The sequence below is a fragment of the Ovis canadensis genome, chromosome 1 (assembly GCF_042477335.2).
Source record: "Ovis canadensis isolate MfBH-ARS-UI-01 breed Bighorn chromosome 1, ARS-UI_OviCan_v2, whole genome shotgun sequence".
Classification (NCBI taxonomy): domain Eukaryota; kingdom Metazoa; phylum Chordata; class Mammalia; order Artiodactyla; family Bovidae; genus Ovis; species Ovis canadensis.
This window is the reverse complement of record NC_091245.1, coordinates 93,030,686-93,053,127: the sequence shown is the minus strand read 5'-3', so window position 1 is coordinate 93,053,127 and position 22,442 is coordinate 93,030,686. Positions and strand designations below refer to the sequence as shown.

At 38.5% G+C, this 22,442-nt stretch overlaps 2 protein-coding genes and 1 non-coding gene across 5 annotated transcripts in view; 2 read left to right on the top strand and 1 right to left on the bottom strand.

Annotated features, from left to right (window-relative positions):
• The window catches only part of TSPAN2 (tetraspanin 2), a 41,912-nt gene extending 33,841 nt beyond the window's left edge, over positions 1-8,071 (top strand). For 2 of the 3 annotated variants that reach the window (XM_069601655.1, XM_069601670.1), the window contains exons 7-8: positions 2,435-2,518; positions 5,734-8,071. In XM_069601655.1, the coding sequence (XP_069457756.1) occupies positions 2,435-2,518; positions 5,734-5,799 (150 nt within the window). In that variant the 3' untranslated portion in view covers positions 5,800-8,071. The remainder of the gene's footprint in view (positions 1-2,434; positions 2,519-5,733) is intronic. The other variant, XM_069601662.1, reaches the window with a different exon arrangement.
• A 254-nt stretch (positions 8,072-8,325) lies between these two features.
• TRNAC-ACA (transfer RNA cysteine (anticodon ACA)) lies at positions 8,326-8,397 on the top strand. Its single transcript has one exon. It is a non-coding gene; the product is annotated as a tRNA-Cys (tRNA).
• A 12,691-nt stretch (positions 8,398-21,088) lies between these two features.
• Positions 21,089-21,928, bottom strand: TSHB (thyroid stimulating hormone subunit beta). The gene is made up of 2 exons (XM_069571088.1): positions 21,767-21,928; positions 21,089-21,343 (listed from the first exon to the last, which is right to left on the bottom strand). The coding sequence occupies exons 1-2, from the start codon at positions 21,926-21,928 to the stop codon at positions 21,089-21,091; spliced, it is 417 nt and encodes a 138-aa protein (XP_069427189.1).
• Between the last annotated feature and the right edge of the window lie 514 nt (positions 21,929-22,442).

Here is a 22,442-nt window from a genome sequence, read left to right as displayed (position 1 = left end):
GTTTTCTCCCTGGTAAGAGAGGATGAGGGCTTAGAGCAAGTTACAGACAGAGGGGAGGGAGAGGGCGTGACAGACTCCGAGAAGTCCAGGGTAGAACCCGCAGCCCTAGGTGACTGACTAGATGAGGGTGGGGAGTGAAAGGGAAGAAGCTGAGACTTTGGGCTCGTGCTGGGTAGACAGAGGCTCACTCACTAAGAGAGGTGAACAGAGGGAAAGGAGCAGTTGACAGCTTCAGTTTCAGTCAAGTTTGCACACTAGGTACCTGTGATGTTTGCAGGTAATCTGAGCTGAAGACACAGGTGTCAGAATCCAGCAAGCTGGTGATAGCTAAAGCCTAGGCGTGGATGGAAATGCCCAGGGGAGCATGTAGAATAAGGAATGAGGTGGGCTAAAGTACTATCATTTAAGGGGTAAGCTAAGGACAAGTGGGCTTCCCTGGTGGCTCAGTGGTTAAAAATCTGCCTGAAATGCAGGAGACATGGGAGATGAGGGTTTGATCCTAGGGTCAGGAGGAAGATCCCTTGGAGAAAGAAATGGAATCCACTCCAGTATTCTTGACTGGAAAATTCCATGGAGAGAGCAGGCTGGTGGGCTACAGTCCATTCCACGGAATCACAAAGAGTTGAACACAACTCAGTGACCGGGCGCGCGCACGTGAGGACAAGCAGCCGGAATGAGACTGTGTAGGAGGAGTCAGAATGAGGGAAAGTCAAAGACAATGCTCTGTAGAGTGAGGGCAGTGGTGGCTTATCCCTAAAGTCAAATGCTGAGAAGAGGACAAGGAAATAAAGGCTGGAAATAGTGTGTTGCATCTGATGCTTAGAAGACTCTTAATGACATTTGCCACGCAGTTTTGGTGAAGCAGTTGGGAAAGCGCAAGAACATGTGGGAAAGAAGGAAGGAAGGATGAGAATGTTTATAGAAGCATCTGTATCATGGTCCTCACATTATCCTATCTCCTCACTTTACCTCTTAGTTTCTTTTTCACAGAAAGAAACTTTCTGTGGAAGAAAGAAGGGGACACAGGCAGAGCTGGAGGACACTGTTAGAGGGGATTTTTGCTTTAGACTGCAGCTCATGTGCATGGTGTTACATGATGAGTGACAGTGTCAGTGGAGAAGGAGAGGCTGAATGTGTAGGAAGGAAGGGAGATGAGTGGCAGTATGAGCTTGCAGAAGTGAGGAGAGAATAAGATCCAGAGTCAGTAAAGGGGTTAACTTTCCACAGAGAAGGTCAGTGACAAGAAGCAGTGTGCCTCGCATGCTCCCTGCAGAGAGCAGTACCTGGCACGGGATGAATGGGGTGTGTAAGTTTATAGGTGCCAGTGAGGAAAGTTGGAAGAATTTCTATGGCTTGACTCCAGTAAGTAAAGGAGTCATTATCTAAAGCAGTGGTTCTCGAACTTTTACCAGAATGCAATGTAATTGTTTTTGTGAGTCTATGGCCTTCTCTAAACTATTAGCTCCCTGACAGTGAAAGAAACCATGTCTTATTTTCTCCAAATCTACCATGCCATTCCAGTGACATGGCATGTAAGGCAGATGCTGAGAAATGTTTGTTGAATGATTTAACCATGAATGAATGAAGTATGATAGGAGATGTGAGGATAGTGGTAAGAGTTTCATATAGCTTATGCAAGTATCAGAGAGAGCTCATCATTGACAAGAAAAAGGACCTGGGCAGCCGAAGGGCAAATTTGGGTTACAAGAATACCTCTGTATTTAAGAGGACCAAACAAAAGTTGGAGAAAGTAATTACAATTATTATACGAGTGATCTATTCTGCCCCTGTCCAGTACTCCCCCATCTGTGAAGTTTCTTTGGACCTGCCCTGCCCAGTCTCTGTGGGACACAGATGGAAGAATAAGGCCATCCATCTCAGCCACCCTAGAAGAAAACAGTCCTCCAGCCCCCAGCACTTGGCTTTCCTTTGTTAAATTTGAACCTGTACAGACTTTATAGCTTCTTACTTACATACCTACCACTAGGTGATGCCTACCTTGCCTAGTGAATTGGACCAAGTATTTTTTTAAAGTATATAAAATCATTTAAACTGTAAATGGCAACCCAAAACAAGGGACTATTATTCTAGGTGTATTTTACTTATTTTTTATTTGCTGAAAGGAAGGAGAGGCTGCAAATTTTTAAATGCCTCATGTTCCAGAATAGCTTCCTCCAGCTAGGTTTCAGGGCTTTGAAGCAGCCATTGGCCTAAATAGGAAAATTCCACCAAAAGGAGGGTATTATTCTTTTTCTCCCAACTTAGGTTTTTCTCCCAGTTTATCAGAACCTAAAGGAGATTTTAAGTACCTAGGAGGAATGGTTTAAATATGACCAGAAGCTGACATGGGTCAACTCTCACAGGCATGGATTGGAATTGGATGATTCAGACATACCATCAGTTGTTATTCCTGACCTTTTCTTTTCCAAAACAGAATTGCATTGACGAAATTGAGAGCATAATCAGTGTTAAGCTCCAGCTCATCGGAATTGTCGGTATTGGAATCGCAGGTCTCACGGTGAGAAAGTTCTAGAATGTACCTTCTTTGACCCCTAAGAAGCTTTGAACCTTTGCATCTTACTTCTCTTCAAGTGTGATGTGGCAGTGTCTTCAGAGAGATTTCACAAAAAAGACAAAGACTTTTTGACAGGATATCTAAGAACAAAGCTAATTAGATCCATCAATACTTAATTCTCTAAAAATGTGATACAAATCTCCATTTTAAACGAATTATGACTTTGAGTTTATCGTTGCAATAGCTTCCCATTTTAAGGCCATCAAGCTTAAACTAGACAAGTGATTTTTAATTCCGTGTCTCTTCCTTTGTTAGAAATTGAAGATGACATAGGTTAAACTCTCTCACCTATCATCTTCAGAGGCAGCACCATGTGCTGATTAACAATGTGATCTCTGGCATCCCACTCCCTGGATTCAATTGCTAGCTCCACTACTTACAAGCCCTGGGGTCACTGGAAGTTTTCTTAATTTCTCTATGTCTTAATTCCTTCATCTGCAGAATGGGGATCTTAATATACCAACCTCATAAAATTGTTGTGAAGATTAAGTGGGATAATAGCTGTAAAGAAAAATTAGAAATTAATTCATATAAAGTGTCTGGAATGCAGCAGTCGATAAATGCTAGATCTGCATGTAATGAGTGTTCCCAAACCCAGGACCCAGGCAAAGCATATATAGAAGTATGAATTGAAGCATAATGCACCCATGCACCGGCAAATAGCTCAGTACCTCTAGAGCCCAAAAGAAGAATGTACAAGAGTCAATAGGGTCAGAAAGCTATGGTACGTGTAGCAAGAGATGACACTGGAATGGTTTAGGAGGGTCCGCATAATTGAGTTCTTTGTGTTACTTTTTGATAGGTCGGGCTTTATCCTTTCAGGTAGAGGGGAGCCACCCAGGTTTGGAAGGACATGTAGTTCAATGTGGAAGATAAAGTTGGAGGGAAGTAAGATTTAGGTAAGCCCCTCAAGAGGTGATTTCCACTGTCCAGGGGTTGAGTAATAGCTAATGCTAGGATAGACTTGGGGCCTCCCTGGGAGCTCAGCTGGTGAAGAATCAGCCTGCAATGCGGGAGACCCTGGTTCAATCCCTGGGTTGGAAAGATCCCCTGGAGAAAGGAAAGGCTACCCACTCCAGTATTCTGGCCTGGAGAATTCCATGGACTATACAGTCCATGGGGTCTCAAGGAGTTGGACACGGCTGAGCTACTTTCATTTTCACTTCAAGATAGACTTAGGCTTCCCAGGTGGCTCAGTGGTAAAGAAGGTAAATGCAGGAGACACAGGAGATGTGGGTTCAATCCGTGGCTCAGGAAGATCCCTTGGAGGAGGAAATGGCAACCCACTCCAGTAGTCTTGCCTGGAAAATCCCATGGACAGAGGAGCCTGGTGGGCCATAGGGTCACAAAGAATCAAGCATGACTGAACAGCTGAGCAGACAAGATAGACTTACCCTCTAGTCCTCCTATGTAGGTTAATTCATGGTCTAAGCTAAGGCAAGGGCAAGGGAATTGTGAGGAAATTAATGAATTGGCAGTTCTCAGGGGACACACAGTCATCTCTGCTCCTTTCTTGCATTTAGAGCACAGAGGCCTAGGGCAATGGGTGAAAATACTATGCTGAGGACATCCCTATCTGGGGACTTCTCTCAGGGCCCTCCCCACCCACCCTGGGGCTAGCCTGATGACTAGTTTGTGGCTTCCCAAGGACAGTTCTGAGGCAGAAGATTTGAAAAAGATCTGCATTAACAGAAGTATCAAATAGACCCTGCCAACAATTTTACAGTCTCAAGGACTGCGCATTCTGAAAGTGGTCACCCCTGGCTCACGACAGTGGCAGGGGAGACTGTAAGGGTACAGTGTGGCTTAAGTAGGGGTTGTACCCAGCCTCACAACCTTGGAAAAGGGGGAATGCCCTCTGTTGGCCATGTTGACTCAGCACCCCTAAAGTTCCTTCTCTAATTCTTTTCTTCATAAGGTAAGTTTTACCGTGTAATCAGTTAACAAAATGGCCATTAGGTGTCTGCCCGGCCACACCCTAGTCCTGAATTCTGTCAGTCAGAAGCTTGGAGTCCCGATCCCGGTTATTCCCTATCTTTTCCCTTCCAAAAACTGATAACACTTGCCTTTTTATTGATTTATTTATTTTTAACATTTGCCTTTTTAAATCCAGCATTTATAGGTCTTAGTCTAATGTAGGATGAGATTGAGGAGAGAGTCAGAGTTATGATACTAATTTCTTTGAACAAACATTGGTAGCAGTTTATAAATATCACATCTACACATAGCGTTTCATAGACTCTATAAAATTGTAGAAGTTATTGAAGACAAAAATGATTTTTTGGCATCCTTCTGTTCAAACCATTTAAGTAGCTGTTGATTTTGCCAGATATTTAGCTTCCCAGAGAATTATCCAAGACAAAAAAGATATCAGTAATGCCGTAGTTCAAACACCCCAGTTTATGCTTTGGTGAAACTATTGAGATAAATAATGATGCTTTATTAAGAATCATTTGCACTTAAAAATGGACTGGAAATGAAGAGATGCTCCACTTTTTGAATGAATCAGTGTTTTTTGGTTTTGTTGTTGTTTGTTTGTTTGTTTGTTTGTTTTTGTCATGCTGCATGGCATGCAGGATCTTAATCATAGTTCTCAGATCAGGGAATGAATCCACACCCCCTGCAGTGGAAGCCTGGAGTATTAACCACTGGATTACTAGGAAAGTCCCAAGATGCTCCATTTTTTAATATGTGGTCAGTGTTGCAAAAATTCAAAGCTTTGCCAGCAATAGAAAACTATTTAGACCACAAGTGTATTTAAACAACAAATGGTTACCACAAACACATTTTCCAAAGTAAAAATAAAAATGAGATCTGGGGTTAACCTGAAATATAAAATTCTAAAACCAGTAGTGTATTAAATCTTTTATAATTATTAAGGACCGTCTTATAAGCTAGAAATAGATGCCTTTTCTTAGAGCAGAGTCTTGTTATTTTTAAAACAATAATAAAATAGGAATGTATTTTAAGCAGTTAATGGAAGTCTTAACCAGTAGCCATAATTATGTATCACACATAAAAGTGCCACATATAACCAGTAATTATTGGCTATAATTACTTGTTAACTTGAGTTAAACATGCAGGCAGTTTGCTGGCCTTTTTTTTAAATCAATTTTCATCATTTGAAAGTCATTAACAAGTGGTTTCTTCTGTTTCAGATCTTTGGCATGGTATTCAGCATGGTCCTTTGCTGTGCGATACGAAATTCACGAGATGTGATATGAAGCTACTTCTACATGAAAAGTGTAATCTAGAGTACACAAATGTCACAGGGGCTGTCTCCTGGCTCATTTTTAATATTCAAAGGACATTAGGATCTAAAATAATTTGCTGTTAATTGTACATTTGCACATGTATGTGTGTTTGGCTCAAGACTGGTTTGCACCTTTAATGAATGCCTATGTATGCTGACTGAGAGCATGTTCGTGTGTGATCTGTGTGTTTCTGGTATATGCGTAATGAAATCTGGTTGCTGGGAATTCCTGAATCTTGATATGTGAGCATGTTTAACTCTAAGAAAAAGATCAAAAAGCTTTGAAAAAAGAAACTTGGCTGTTTAAAAGACAAATGATAGTAAGTCAGTTTCTCAGACGCTAGCCATAGGAAGTAAGATATAGAGAATTCAGGGATTTCTAACTTATGGAAGCAATAAGCCACAGAAATTGAGAGATCATGGTGCAGTGGTAAAAGCGACTGTGTTTGGGTTAGGTGTAAGGGTTTCCTGGGATTTTTTTTTATATATGTAATCTCCCCAGAATTTAGGATTAAATACACCTGTAAAGCTAAATATAGCATGGAAAATCTAACTTGAATAAGTCATACTTTCCTAGTATTAAAAAAACACTTCACTCTGGAGAGAGTGTCACACAGACAGTTACATGCTCTATAAAACTGAGTGCTTTCAGGACCAAAAGGAAAACCTTTTAACAACTTTTTAAGGAAATATTTTTGTTCTTATATAAAGACATTTAAATATTGCTTTATTACTTTCCTTTTCTGACTCTTCTCTGAACCACTGCCACCCTCACATCCACAAAAGGGCTTTGATCTCAAACTTTTCTGTGTTTCTTCAGATGGAAGCATAGAAAGACTAAAGCAAGAGATCTGGCAGTTGCAAATTGTGGGAAAGAAAATTTTTACTGGCACTGTATCTTTGAAATACCTCATAACTTGAGTTTACATATTTTCCTAATTTTTTGTATTTTTCTTATTTATTCACCTAGAGAATTCTTCTTTATAGATTAAGAACTACAAGTTTTCACCACTTAAAATAGATATCATGAGCATCCTTAGCTAAACCAAAATAAAGGAAAACATCCTCTCCTAGTTTTGTGCACACAACAGAGACAAGCTAAGGAAATAAAAATACACACACAACAGAAACATGTTCCTTCTGTGCAAGTCTCTTTATAAAAATAAAATGTTTGTGTTCTTTATGGTCTTGACGCTTCACTGTAATCCCAAATTTATAATCTAAATGGACATGTATGTCCATTTTTAACAACTTGCTGCATCTAGTAAAACATAGATTTTTTTAAATTTACATTTTAAAAGGCCATACAAAAATGAAAGTATGGGGGACTTTTGAAACCCCCAATTAAGTTTATACTCATGTGAGAACACAAGTCTTTGGGTCTGCACTAAAGGAAAGTGTACACTTCAAGAAACTTTCACAAAACATTTTGCTGAAAAGGCCTATCCATTTGAAATAATCTCACTCCCTTGGAGAACTGCGTTTCTCCTGCCATACTTGCTACTGCTAATAACCATGGAGGAAGATTTCTAGAAAGAAAGTCCAGTTGGAGGCAAGCTAAAAATTTAATTGTGCATAGTTACGTCGCTGTGTCCATAGGTAACAAAAGGATTGTTTTAAGAAAATCACTTCATGAAATAGATGTTTCTGTGCTGGTAGTTGAGAAATAGAGCTCTGAAAGTAAAGAACAATCAGTCCATCTCTCTTGGTGGCTTTACTTCATTTGTCTGCCTAAAGACAAGAAACAAGCCTCAGGGTATACTTAGGTTTCTTCCAGCTCAGATTCCTCTGGGATTCAACAAAAGTGAGTTTCATTCTATATCTGAATTAACCTTAAAGAAGTCTAGTTAAAAGTGGAAGAGTAGAGATTTGTTCCATGTGTAATTAAAGTGCAACTTTTGGGAGTAGTTTTCCTAAAATATGTGCCGTGAGTAAAAGTAGAGAATTTAACCTCTGAGTGAGAGTAAACTTATATACATATATATCTTGACTCTCTCTACATATATAGAACATATATGCGTAACTTGAATATATGTATACATGTATATATATAAACACATGTATACATATATGTGTACAAATATATATGCACATATATAAGTTTTTGGTTATATTTGTTTACCTGAACTAATATGAGATCAGACCCAAACATTTTCTTAAATGTATGGTACCCAGACACTGAATCAAAGCATCTTGATGAAATATTTTAAGTTATTTCAAATTAAATTTTCTATGTACTGCAATTGCTTGTTTGATTTATCTTAAAATTCCAGTATATATTTATCCACACCTTCATACAACTTATCTAAATGTCTAACTATTAATATCAATCAACCCAAACAATTGATGAAAAAAAGAAAGAATAGTAAACTTTCCAGGTGTTCTTGCCTGGAGAATCCCAGGGACGGGGGAGCCTGGTGGGCTGTTGTCTATGGGGTTGCACATAGTCAGACACGACTGAAGTGACTTAGCAGCAGCAGCAGCATGGATCACAACTTCCCTGGTGGCTCAGATGGTAAAGCTTCTGCCTACAATGCGGGAGACCCAGGTTCGATCCCTGGGTGGGGAAGATCCTCTGGAGAAGGAAATGGCAACCCACTCCAGTACTCTTGCCTGGAAAATCCCATGGGAAGAGCCTGGTAGGCTACAGTCCAATGGGTCACACAGAGTCGGACACGACTGAGTGACTTCACTTCATGGATCACAACAAACTGGAAAATTCTTAAAGGGATGGGAATACCAGACCACCTTACCTGCCTCCTTAGAAATCTGTATGCAGGTCAAGAAGCAGCAGTTAGAATGGGACATGGAACAACAGACTGATTCCAAATTGGGAAAGGAGCACATCAAGGATGATTGTCACCCTGCTTATTTAACTTATATGCAGAGTACATCATGCGAAATACCAGGCCAGATGAAGCACAAGCTGGAATCAAGATTGCCGGGACAAATATCAATAACCTCAGATACGCAGATGACACCACCCTTATGGCAAAAAGCTAAGAAGAATTAAAGAGACTCTTAATGAAAGTGAAAGAGTTTAAAACTCCACATTCAAAAAACTAAGATCCTGGCATCCAGTTGCATCACTTCATGACAAATAGATGGGAAAACAGTGGAAACAGTGACAGACTTTATTTTCTTGGGCTCCAAAATCACTGCAGATAGTGGCTATAGCCATGAAATTAAGACTCTTGCTCCTTGGAAGAAAAGCTATGACCAGCCTAGAGAGCATATTAAAAAGCAGAGATATTACTTTGCCAACAAAGTTCTGTCTAGTCAAAGCTATGGTTTTTCAAGTAGTCATGTATGGATGTGAGAGTTGGACTATAATGAAAGCTGAGCACCAAAGAATTGATGCTTTTGAACTGTGGTGTTGGAGAAGACTCTTGAGAGTCCCTTGGACTGCAAGGAGATCTAACCAGTCAATACCAAGGAAAATCAGTCCTAAATACTCATTGGAAGGACTGATGCTAAAGCTGAAACTCCAATACTTTGGCTACCTGATGTGAAGAACTGAGTCACAGGAAAAGACCCTGATGCTGTGGGAAAGATTGAAGGCAGGAGAAGAAGAAGACAACAGAGGATGAGATGGTTGGATGGCATCACCTACTTGGTGAACATGAGTTTGAGAAAGCTCCAGGAGTTGGTGATGGACAGGGAAACCCAGCACGCTGCAGTCCATAGGGTCGCAAAGAGTTGGACACGACTGAGTGACTGAACTAAACTGAACTGCAGTGAGAACTGGACTTAAAAACAAAACTCTCACAAAGTTATTGTATATAGTTCTATTTCAATTAATACTGTTTCACCTAAATTACATTTCTCTTCCCCAGAGTAGCTCCTTTATTGTCCAAAATACAACCTATAAAATTGCACACTGCTCCCTTGTAATGCCCTTTGACCACCAGGCCCTTGATTTCAGCAACCCCATTTTCCCTACCCATAGGAGGGAGCACTAACAGGCCTTTGAAGTTAGTTGCTTAACTACATCATCTTAGTTTGGGCTCATCGAAATCAAATTTGTGTCAAGGTATATTTTAAGATGGGCTTCCCTAGTGGCTCAGCAGTAAAGAATCTGCCTGCAGTGCAGGAGCTACAGGAGACAGAGGTTCAATCCCTGAATCAGGAAGATCCTCTGGAGGAGGGCATGGCAACCCACTCCAGTATTGCCTGGAGAATCAAGAGGAGTCCGGTGCGCTACAGTCCATAGGGTCGCAAGGAGTCACAGGTGATTGACAGGACATAGCATACATACACGCATATTTTAAGAGAGACAAAAAGTTTCTATTTTCTTTCAACATGACTCTCTTTTCTATAAGATGTATCTGTGAGGTATTGCATATGGGTGTCCTTTGAAAGGTAAAAAGACTATACCAATGCAAAATGTTATTAATCATTTTGTTGATATTCTTATTTTAACAGGATGACTAAATACATTTCAGGAGCCCACTATTCAGATGGCTGTCTCCTAGGGACATGGAACACATGTCGAATACATGTGAATAGAACACATGAAGAATAGAAGTAATATGTCCAGAAAGCCGCAAAGCAAAATCTATGCTGATTTCACAAAGTTTTTAGCTAATATGCCATCCAAAATTTTGATGTTGTTTTGTTTTTGCCCTGTATAACTTATGATGGTTTTACTTATATTAAATAGAAGAAATATAAATTAAATTAAAAGGTATAACCAGCAAAGTGCCTAGCATAGCTGACATTGATAAATATTACCTATTGTTACAATTATTATGTTTTTGAGTTTTGTTAATTACTAGGTTGGCATGAAAGTAATTATGATTTTGGATGTGAATTTTAAACCATTATAATTCACTCAAACATATCTTTATTAATCAAAATAGGAACCATTACCATCAACACATTTTTGCCAATGAGAATTGTTTGTTTATTCCTGTAGTGTAAAAATCTGTGCTTCGGGATTCGATGAATCCTTGGAAAGCACTTTCTGCCTGCTGCTGGTTGTCAAGATGCTTGAAGAAGTAGTAGTAAGTTGACAAGAGGTCAGGTAAATATGGCTGATGAGGCAGCCCAACTCATTCAACTTTTGAAGTGTTGGTTGTGCGACATGCAGTTGGGCATTGTCATGGAGAAGAATTGGGCCCATTCTTTTGACCAATATCAGGTGCAGGCATTGTAGTTTTCAGTGCATCTCATCAATTTGCTAGGCATACTTCTCAGATGTAATGGTTTTGCTGGGATTCAGAAAGCTGTAGTGGATTAGATCTGCAGCAAAACACCAATTACGGATCATGACCTTTTTTTGGTGCAAATTTGGTTTGGGGAAGTGCTTTGGAGCCTCTTCTCAGTCCAACCACTGAGCTGGTCATCAGAAGTTGTCAAATAAAATACACTTTTCATCACACATCACAATCTGATCAAGAAATGACAATTTAAAAAAATTTTCAGTCAGTTCATCATGCACCCACTTATCAAGCTTTTTCATCTTTCCAATTTGATTCAAATGCCAAAAGACCATAGACTGGCTGACGTTGAATTCTTGGGGAACTTTCTCATGAAGTTTTAAGAGGATCAGCTTTGCTAATGGCTCTGAGTTGGTCGTTGTCAACTTCTGATGGCCAGCCACTATGCTCCTCATCGTCAAGGCTCTCACCTCCTTTGCAAAACTTCTTGAACCACCATTGCACTGTATATTCATTAGCAGTTCCTGGGCCAAAGGTATCGTTGGTGTTGTAAGCTGTCTCCACTGCTTTACAACCCATTTTGAAACTCAAATAAGAAAATCACTCGAATTTGCTTTTTGTCTAACATTGTTTCCCTAGCCTAAAATAAAGAGCAAGTAGTAAATCACTAGGAAAAAACATAGCATGAGAAATGTGCATTAAAATGATGTTTTTACATAATCACATTTATTTAAGAAGGTATTCCAATATCAAATGACAAATGTCAACAATGCAAAAACTGCAATTACTTTTGCACCAACCTAATAGAATTGAAACATGCATAACTGTGTATAACTAAAGATACCTCCACAGATACCAAATACCTATTTGAACACATTCATCTGTTGAATTAATGAATAGTTTTTGATATATTTCCCAGTTCTAATTTAACAACTATATATCAAGAGCCATAGCTAGAGTTCCTGTATTTTTCTCTGGGTCTCTCTGTCTTGTAAGACCCACTCTTCAGTTCAGTTCAGTTCAGCTGCTCAGCCATGTCCGACTCTTTGTGACACCATGAACCGCAGCATGCCAGGCCTTCCTGTCCATCACCAACTGCCAGAGTCTACCCAGACCCATGTCCATTAAGTCAGTGAGGCCATCCAACCATCTCATCCTCTGTTGTCCCCTTCTCCTCCTGCCATCAATCTTTCCCAGCATCTGGGTCTTTTCAAATGAGTCAGCTTTTTGCATCAGGTGGCCAAAGCATTGTAGTTTCAGCTTCAACATCAGTCCTTCTAACGAACACCCAGGACTGATCTCCTTTAGGATGGACAGGTTAGATCTCCTTGCAGTCCAAGGGACTCTCAAGACTCTTCAAGCATCAGTTCTTCCTTCAGTGCCCAGCTTTCTTTATAGTTCAACTCTCACATCCATAAATGACTACTGGAAAAAACCATCCATAGCTTTGACTAGACAGACCTTTGTTGACAAAATAATTTCTCTGCTTTTTAATATGCTGTCTAGGTTGGTCATAACTTTCTTTCCAAGGAGTAAGCGTCTTTTAATTTCATGGCTGCAGTCACCATCTGCAGTGATTTTGGAGCCCAGAAAAGTAAAGTCAGCCGCTGTTTCCACTGTTTCCCCATCTATTTCCCATAAAGTGATGGGACCAGATGCCATGATCTTCGTTTTCTGAATGTTGAGCTGTAAGCCAACTTTTTCACTCTCCTCTTTCACTTTCATCAAGAGGCTTTTCAGTTCCTCTTCACTTTCTGCCATAAGGGTGGTGTCATCTGCATATCTGAGGTTATTGATATTTCTCCCAGCAATCTTGATTGCAGCTTGTGCTTCTTCCAGCCCAGCATTTCTCATGATGTACTCTGCATAGAAGTTAAATAAGCAGGGTGACAATATACAGCCTTGACGTACTCCTTTTCCTATTTGGAACCAGTCTGTTGTTCCATGCCCAGTTCTAACTGTTGCTTCCTGGCCTGCATACAGGTTTCTCAAGAGGCAGGTCAGGTGGTCTGGTATTCCCATCTCTTTCGGAATTTTCCACAGTTTGTTGTGATCCACACAGTCAAAGGCTTTGGCATAGTCAATAAAGCAGAAATAGATGTTTTTCTGGAACTCTCTTGCTTTTCCCATGATCCAGCAGATGTTGGCAATTTAATCTCTGGTTCCTCTGCCTTGTCTAAAACCAGCTTGAACATCTGGAAGTTCACGGTTCGCATATTGCTGAAGCCTGGCTTGGAGAATTTTGAGCATTACTTTGCTAGCGTGTGAGATGAGTGCAATTGTGCAGTAGTTAGAGCATTCTTTGGCATTGCCTTTCTTTGGGACTGGAATGAAAACTGACCTTTTCCAGTCCTGTGGCCACTGCTGAGTTTTCCAAATTTGCTGGCATATTGAGTGCAGCACTTTCACAGCATCATCTTTCAGGGTTTGAAATAGCTCAACTGAAATTCCATCACCTCCACTAGCTTTGTTGTAGTGATGCTGCCTAAGGCCCACTTGGCTTCACAGTCCAGGATGTCTGGCTCTAGGTGAGTGTAAGTGATCACACCATGTGGGTGTGGGTCATGAAGATCTTTTTTGTACAGTTCTTCTGTGTATTCTTGCCACCTCTTCTTAATATCTTCTGCTTCTGTTAGGTACATACCATTTCTGTCCTTTATTGAGCCCATCTTTGCATGAAATGTTCCCTTTGTATCTCTAATTTTCTTGAAGAGATCTCTAGTCTTTCCCATTCTATTGTTTTCCTCTATTTCTTTGCAACCCCTTCTAACATTAGAATTATTTTTTTACTTTGTTTTTGGAACTACTATTTTGTACACTTTGAAAAAACTCTTTATGAGAATGCTGATATGCTAAAATGAACAAAGCAAGTCTCTGCCCTCAAGGAGGTTAGAGTGTAAAACAGGAAAGTATAATTACCATGAGGTAAGTGCTATGGTAATCATTAACCCAGAGTGGATCCACTCAGCCTTGGAGAGGATGGTCAGAGGAGAGGCTTCCTGAATTTTAAGGACATCAAACTGAGTCCTGAAGAACGCATACAAATGAGTCAAGTAAAAAGTAATAGAAGTAGAGAAAGTGAGACATAGCTGTGTTAAAATCTAAATAGAAATTGGCCGGGAGAAATGAGAGGGTAAGGAAGAACTTAATACTTAACAATAGAAGCAGAGTGGAAGTTACCACAAAAAAAGAATTTTTATTGCACTTAGACTTGCTGCTCAGTAAAGGAGGCAATCTCATACAGAAAAAAAAAAAAAAACACTTAAAAAAATTGAGGTATAATTGACATATATTACTTTCAGGTGTACAAATTAATGATTCAATATTTTTAAATATTTCAAAATGATCACCACAGTAAGTCTAGGTAATATCTGTCATCATAAATTGTTAAAGAATTTTTTTCTTGTGGTGAGAATTTTTAAGATTTATTCTCAGTAACTTTCACCTATGCAACACTATTGTTAACTACAGTCACCATGCTGTACACTCCTATGACTTATTTATTTTATAACTGGAGGTTTGTTCCTTTTGACTCCCTTCATCTATTTCATCTACCTGCCACCCTCCTCTTCTGGCAACCACCCCTCTGTTTTCTTTTTCTCTGGGCTTGTTTGGGTTTTGTTTTGTTTTGTTTTTTTGCCACATATAAGTGAGTCAAATGGTATTTGTCTTTCTCTATCAGTCTTTTTCACTTATAATAAACTCAGGGTCCATCCATGTTGTCAAAAATGGGAAGATTTCCTTCTCTGCTGAGCAGTGGTCTATTATATACATCTACTAAAACTTTATCCATCCATGGCCACTTAGTTGTTTTCAACATTGCTACAATCTTGACTATTATAAACAGTGCAGTAATGAACATAGAGGTACATATATCTTTTCCTGTTAATGTTTTCATTTTCTTCAGATAAATATCCAAATGTGGAATTGCTGGATGTAGCTCTATTTTCAATTTTTTAATGGAAATTCCATATAATCTTCCATGGTGACTCCACTTTGTAACCCACAAACAGTGTACAAGGGTTTCCTTTTCTCCTTGCTATTTGTTTTCTTTTTGATAATAGCCATTTAACAGGTGTGAGATGCTATCTTATTGTGGTTTTTATTTGCATTTCCCGAAGATTAGTGACACTGCACACTTTTTCCTGTATCTGTTGGCCATCTGTATGTATTCTTTGAAAAAAATTGTCTATTTAGGTCCTCTGCTAATTTTTTAATCAGATTGCTTACATATCTTTTTGATGTTGAGTTATATGAGTCTTTGTTTATTTGGGATATTAACCCCTTAGGATATATTGTTGAATATATAGAATATATATATTCTTCTATTTAGTAGGTTGTCTTTCTATCTTGTTGATAGTTTCCTTTGCTATGCAGAAGCTTTTTAGTTTGATGCAGTTCATTTTTGCTTTTGTCTCCATTGTCTGATGAGACAGATTGAAAAAATATTGCTAAAGCCAACATCAAAGAGCATACTGCCTACATTCTCTTTTATGAGTCTTATGGAATCGGGTCTTACCTTCAAGTCTTTAATTCATTTTAGGTTGATTTTTGTATATGCTGTGAGAAAGTAGTTCAGTTTCATTCTTTTGCAGATAGATGTCCAGTTTTCTCAACACCATTTATTAAAGAGACTATTCCTTCCACATTGTATAATTTTGGCTTCTTTGTTGTATATTAATTGACCATATATGCATGGTTTTATTCTAGGTGCTCCATTCTGTTCAACTGATTGTCTTTTTTAATTCCAATACCATACTGTCTTGATAACTATAGATTTGCAATATAGTTTGAAATCAGGGAGGATGATGCTCCAGCTTTGTTTTTCTTTCTCAAGTTTGCTTTGTTTATTTGAGGTCTTTTGTGGTTCCATACAAATTTTAGAATTGTTTGTTCTAGTTTTGTAAAAACTAGCATTGGAATTTTGATAGAGATTGAATTGAATTATGTAGATCTCTTTGGGTAGTATGGAAACTTACTTTAACAACATTAATTTTTCCAGTCCATGAGCACAGAATATTGTCCCATTTATTTGGGTCTTCTTCAGTTTCTTTAATCAGTGTCTTATAGTTTTCAGTGTACTGGACTTTTACCTCCTGGGTATTTTATTATTTTTGATGCAATTGTAAATAGGATGGTTTTATTAATTTGTTACTTTATTACTGGTGTATAGAAATGCAACCAATTTCTATGCATGATATTGTATCCTGAAATTTTACTGAATTCATTTATTAGTTCTCACATTTTTTTGATGAAGTCTTTAGAGTTTTCTATATATAGTATCATGCAGTGACCATTTTCATTTCCAATTTGGATATCTATCTTTTTCTTGCCTTCTTGCTCTGGCTAGGACTTCCAATACTATTGTGAGAGTGAATATTCTTATCTTGTTCCTCATCTTAGAGAAAACATTTTCATTGGTATGATGTTCTCTGTGGACTTGTATATATGACATTTATTATGTTGAGGTACATTTCCTCTAAAAGAGAACTTGTATTACTTGAATTTCCTTTTATCAGCAAGCATCACACTATTACCTGACAATATATCATCTTGGTACACTCACTTACTTCTAAAAAGCAAAGATTATTGCATTGATTCCAAATCCATTAGCTTATGAAAGAACTCTTTATATTGCAAAGTCAAATGAGAAACAAGAGGGACTCTTTTTAAAGAGCTGAATTTCAAATCTCCTCTGCCAAAAACTGACTCCTTCAAACTTGAGATTGAATTAAAGACCAGTTCAGAACATGTTCCCAAATTTCCATCTTTCTCTTCTCACACAAGTAATAATTCTTCCATTTCTCATTTATTCTCATTATTATTTATTTCTTATTTATTCTAAGTTCTCTATTTATTGTCTCACTTCTAAACCCAAAGAATACTAATACTTTCCAAAACAGCATTTCCATATACTCAAGTTTCTGGGTCCAGTAGAGGTAAATTGTGGGTCATGACAATTCCTAAGCTCTTTTCAAGGATTCTTTGCTTGGGTAACTCCACTTTCAAAAGTAGTTTAATGCAACATTTATGTGTCTAACCCAAATGGATTGCCTTCAGTGGAAGAAAACAAGTTGTCTCTGATGCACCCACTGTAAGGTTCCATGGTGGTACATGCCACTATACCCATGTCCAGGCCTAGCCTCCTTAATGAAGGAGGAAGCCCATATGACAAATGTCTTCTGAAGAAGTAAAACTCTCACTGTTTGCAGATGACATGATCCTCTACATAGAAAAGCCTAAAAGATTCCACCAGAAAATTACTAGAGCTAATCAATGAATAGTAAAGTTGCAGGATATAAAATTAACACACAGAAATCCTTTGCATTCCTATACACTGCTGCTGCTGCTAAGTCACTTCAGTAGTGTCCGACTCTATGTGACCCCATAGACGGCAGCCCACCTGGCTCCCCCATCCCTGAGATTCTCCAGGCAAGAACACTGGAGTGGGTTGCCATTGCCTTCTCCAATGCATGAAAGTGAAAAGTGAAAGTGAAGTTGCTCAGTCGTGTCTGACTCTTAGCGACCCCATGGACTGCAGCCTTCCAGGCTCCTCCATCCATGGGGTTTTCCAGGCAAGAGTACTGGTGTGGGGTGCCATTGCCTTCTCCTATACACTAACAAGATAGAAATCAGGAAGAGAAATTAAGGAAACAATTCCATTCACCATTGCAATGAAAAGAATAAAATACTTAGGAATAAATTTACCTAAAGAAGCAAAAGACCTATATATGGAAAACTATAAAACACTGATGAAAGAAATCAAAAATGACACAAATAGATGGAGAAATATACCATATTCAGGATCGGAAGAATCAATATAGTGAAAATGAGTATACTACCCAAAGCAATCTATAGATTCAATGCAATCCCTATCAAGCTACCAACAGTATTTTTCAGAGAACTAGAACAATTAATTTCACAATTTGTAAGTAAATACAAAAAACCTCGAACAGCCAAAGCAATCTTGAGAAAGAATGGAAGTGGAGGAATCAACCTGCCTGATTTCAGGCTCTATTACAAAGCCACAGTCATCAAAACAGTATGGTACTGGCACAAAGACAGAAATATAGATCAATGGAACAAAATAGAAAGCCCAGAGATAAATCCACGCACCTATGGACACCTTATCTTTGACAAAGGAGGCAAGGATATACAATGGAGAAAAAACAATCTCTTTAACAAGTGGTGCTGGGAAAACTGGTCAACCACTTGTAAAAGAATGAAACTAGAACACTAACACCATAGACAAAAATAAACTCAAAATGGATTAAAGATCTAAATATAAGACCAGAAACTATAAAACTCCTACAGGAAAATACAGGCAAAACACTCTGACATAAATCACAGCAGGATCCTCTATGACCCACCTCTCAGAGTAATAGAAATAAAAGTAAAAATAAACAAATGGGACCTAATTAAACTTAAAAGCTTCTGCACAACAAAGGAAACTATAAGCAAGGTGAAAAGACAGCATTCAGAATGGGAGAAAATAATAGCAAATGAAGCAACTGACAAATAATTCATCTCAGAAATATACAAGCAACTTCTGCAGCTCAATTCCAGAAAAATAAACAACCCAATTTAAAAAATGGGCCAAAAAATTAAACAGACATTTCTCCAAAGAAGACATACCGATGGCTAACAAACACATGAAAAGATGCTCAACATCACCCATTATCAAAGAAATACAAATCAAAACCACAATGAGGTACCATCTCATGCCAGTCAGAATGGCTGCTATCAAAAAGTCTACAAATAATAGATGTTGAAGAGGATGTGGAGAAAAGGGAACCCTCTTACACTGTTGGTGGGAATGCAAACTAGTACAGCCACTATGGAGAACAGTGTGGAGATTCCTTAAAAAACTGGAAATAGAACTGCCATATGACCCAGAAATCCCACTGCTGGGCATACACACCAAGGAAACCAGTGTTGAAAGAGACACATGTACCTCAATGTTCATCACCACACTGTTCACAATAGCCAGGACATGGAAGCAATCTAGACGTCCATTGGCAGACAAATGGATAAGAAAGCTGTGGTACATATACACAATGGAATATTACTCAGCTGTTAAAACGAATTCATTTGAATCAGTTCTAATGAGGTGGATGAAACTGGAGCCTATTATATAGAGTGAAGTAAGTGAGAAAGAAAAACACCAATACAGTATACTAATGCATATATATGGAATTTAGAAAGATGGTAGTGATGACCTATATGTGAGACAACAAAAGAGACACAGATGTAAAGAACAGTCTTTTGGACTCCGTGGGAGAAGGCAAGGGTGGGATGATTTGAGAGGGTAGCACTGAAACATGTATATTATCATACGTGAAGTGGATCGCTGATTCAGGTTCGATGTATGAGAAAGGGTGCTCAGGGCTGGTGCACTGGGATGACCCTGGGGGATGGGTGGGGAGGGAGGTGAGAGGGGGGGTTCTGGATGGGGAACACATGTGCACCCATGGTTGATTCATGTCAATGTATGGCAAAAACCACTACAATATTGTAAAATAATTAGCCTCCAATTAAAATAAATAGAAAAAAATGTCTTCTGAGCTTGACTATTTATAAGGGCTCTCTCTGAACCTTTCCACAGTTCAAGTTCTTGAAAAACGTTTTTCAGATTCTGTGAAAGTCTTACGTGATTCGTACCAGTTAGGTTTAAACATTAGACTTTTTACTCATTAATCAAATATCTATATTCAATATACAGATTCAGAGGGAATGTTGTAATCCTGCAGCTTTAAGTGTTCATGTCATCAAGCAATATGAGAACCCAAAGACCCAGATTAATATTTGGAGCACATCCTAATATCAACTTCAGATATTAAGGTAAGAATAATTTGGATTCCTGACTTTGCATATAAATGTACGACTACTGTGTCCTCATTGGCGGAACATGGGTTTGGGTACTAATCCATCTGCACTACCTTAGCATCCCCTCAGACACTGTCAGCCTGTAGGTATTTACATAATGCCCACATTAATGCAACCAGTGACTGTGGGATATAGCAAAGACAACTGACCCCACTGACAATGGTTTTCACCCAGTGGCAAGTTCTCTCTATCCAGAATTTGGATAGAGAGAAATGGAAAATACAGGATTAGTCATCCTTCTGAGGTCAAGTCTGCAGGGGACTAGGTCTGTCACTTCACACAGCTCCTGAAACCAAACTCTCATGAAAGAGTACTTAAGAAATGAAAAGAAAAACAAAACACTTACTAAGCAAATTTACTGGAAAACAGTGTTTCCATATTGAAGGTTTAGGTTAGAATTTAAGATGATTCCTCTCAATGAAATCCCTTCACACTCTACCACTATTTCTAAAATCTTTCATAATTATACTAGTTTTTCAAGACATCAAAAGACCAAACAGCACAAGTTGCTGAAAAATGTCTCAAATTACCTGAAAGACTACAAAGGATTTAGACTTCTACATGTAAAATGATCATGGCCTCTTATCTAGGCTTTTGGAGTATAGCTTTCATAAGTCAGTAGGCCCACCAGAGTAATTAAATAGATTAGAATATACTGTTTACTGAGTTTTGGTGAAGTTTTATCTTGTGCATTTGAATGACAGGATAAAGTACTATATTGCAAATTTCACATATTCCTTACTCTTCCCCTCTGCTCCAGCCTTGTTTCAGCCTTTAGAAGTAGGTGTCTCCAGTAGACTGATGCCATGTGTTACTTCAGGGGCTGATCATACTACTACATACTACTGTTACTACTACATACTACTCTGTAGCTTTCCCATATTCATTTTCTATTAATAGGCTAAGACGAACCTCATGGCCCTCTGTTAAAAGAGTCTACTTAAGACTGGCTTTCATTAGTAATTTATGTCCCTGTTCTTCATTTTACCACTCTGCCCTTTCATGTGGAAATCATCCTTCATATGAGCTGGAAATGCTCTTTCACTCCCCTTTTCTTCTAAAGCCCTTAAGCTCTCTAATGCATGAATGGGTAGGTTATGGATGAAATAGTACTCAAATGTACACAAGGTGTTGTGAAATATGTCAATAATTTATTAGTTTTATTCCAGGTAAATACATTTAACCAAATTGCAAATTACATGACTATTAAAATTAGATAGAAAATCCCACCACATAGGACTTCTGAGGTTTGGTACAGTAGTTTGTTTTGATGGCCTCATGTATACAATCACTATAGTCAGTATTACACTTGCCACACTTACAGCTTATAGCTACCGGGTAGGAGAAATAAGGAGTAACATGGCGTGGACATCCTGGTATTTCTGCAGTCTTGTACATGAAGTCTCTGTATGTACAGACATCCTGAGACAGGGCATATTTGGGAAGAAACAGCTTGCCGTTGACATCCTGAGGAAAGAATTTAAAAGGAGCATAATGCGATAGGACTTTAGAAAATATATAGTAATGGAAACAGATAAAAATTAGCATATTATTTTGTCATAAATAGGACTAGAGGAGGATTCTTTAGTTTCATTTCCCAATGCCAACTCAATATATCCACACTAAATCCCATGCAGATAAAAGTGACACTCCCTCTCTTTCACTGTATATCATGCGGCCAATATGCCATTTAAATAAATTTTGGAAGTAAAGCTGTTATAAACTGTGCTGAGTATACGCTGTGACCTGTGTACTCTACCTCTACAGAGCCAATAAGCATTAGATTTTGGAAATGAGGTTGTGGTTTATCTCATTTTGTTTCTGGATAGAAAAGGACTGGGTCTAGGTTTATCTAATTTTCAGCTAAAAGAACTGAAATGAACTACGTACCCGTGTCATACAATAACCAGCACAGATGGTGGTGTTGATGGTTAGGCAGTAAGCACATTCTTTCCTTTCGACATGCATCATATACTCAGTTGGAATACAAAAAGACATTGCTTGTCCACATGCAAGGCCAAAAATCATGGACATCAGGAAGATAGCAGTCATGCTAAATCAAAGATAAGATTAAGATATTACATGTATCCTTTAGAACATTCAGAAGGGACATTTGGAAAGTGCTATAATGTGTATGTGTGTGTGTATAAATATATGTATGTATTGAATACCTACTTTGTCTTAGACCCTATATTAGTGTTTTTGAATAGCTAATTTTCTCAGTAATCTTTCTGTGCACACTTGGATGTGGCTATGATACATGTACCACATCATGACAAAGCTCACAGAGTCAAAGTCCTGCTTGCAAGTGCCACTTAGATCCAGTGAAATGGCGAGCCTGAAAAACTACAACAGAAAAGTAGCAGGGACATATAGTCAACTAAGTACAAAATAATTCATTCATTGGAAACAATCAAAATACCTGCCTTTATCATTATAAGAAGTGAGTTAATAGGCTTCAGAAAGGGCTTTCCCAGAAATGTGCTTTTCTAAAAACTTTGGTTCAATAGCTTAAAAGGCCAACAAATTGGTCATAATAAGAAAGGGCAAAGAAATCAAGGAAGTG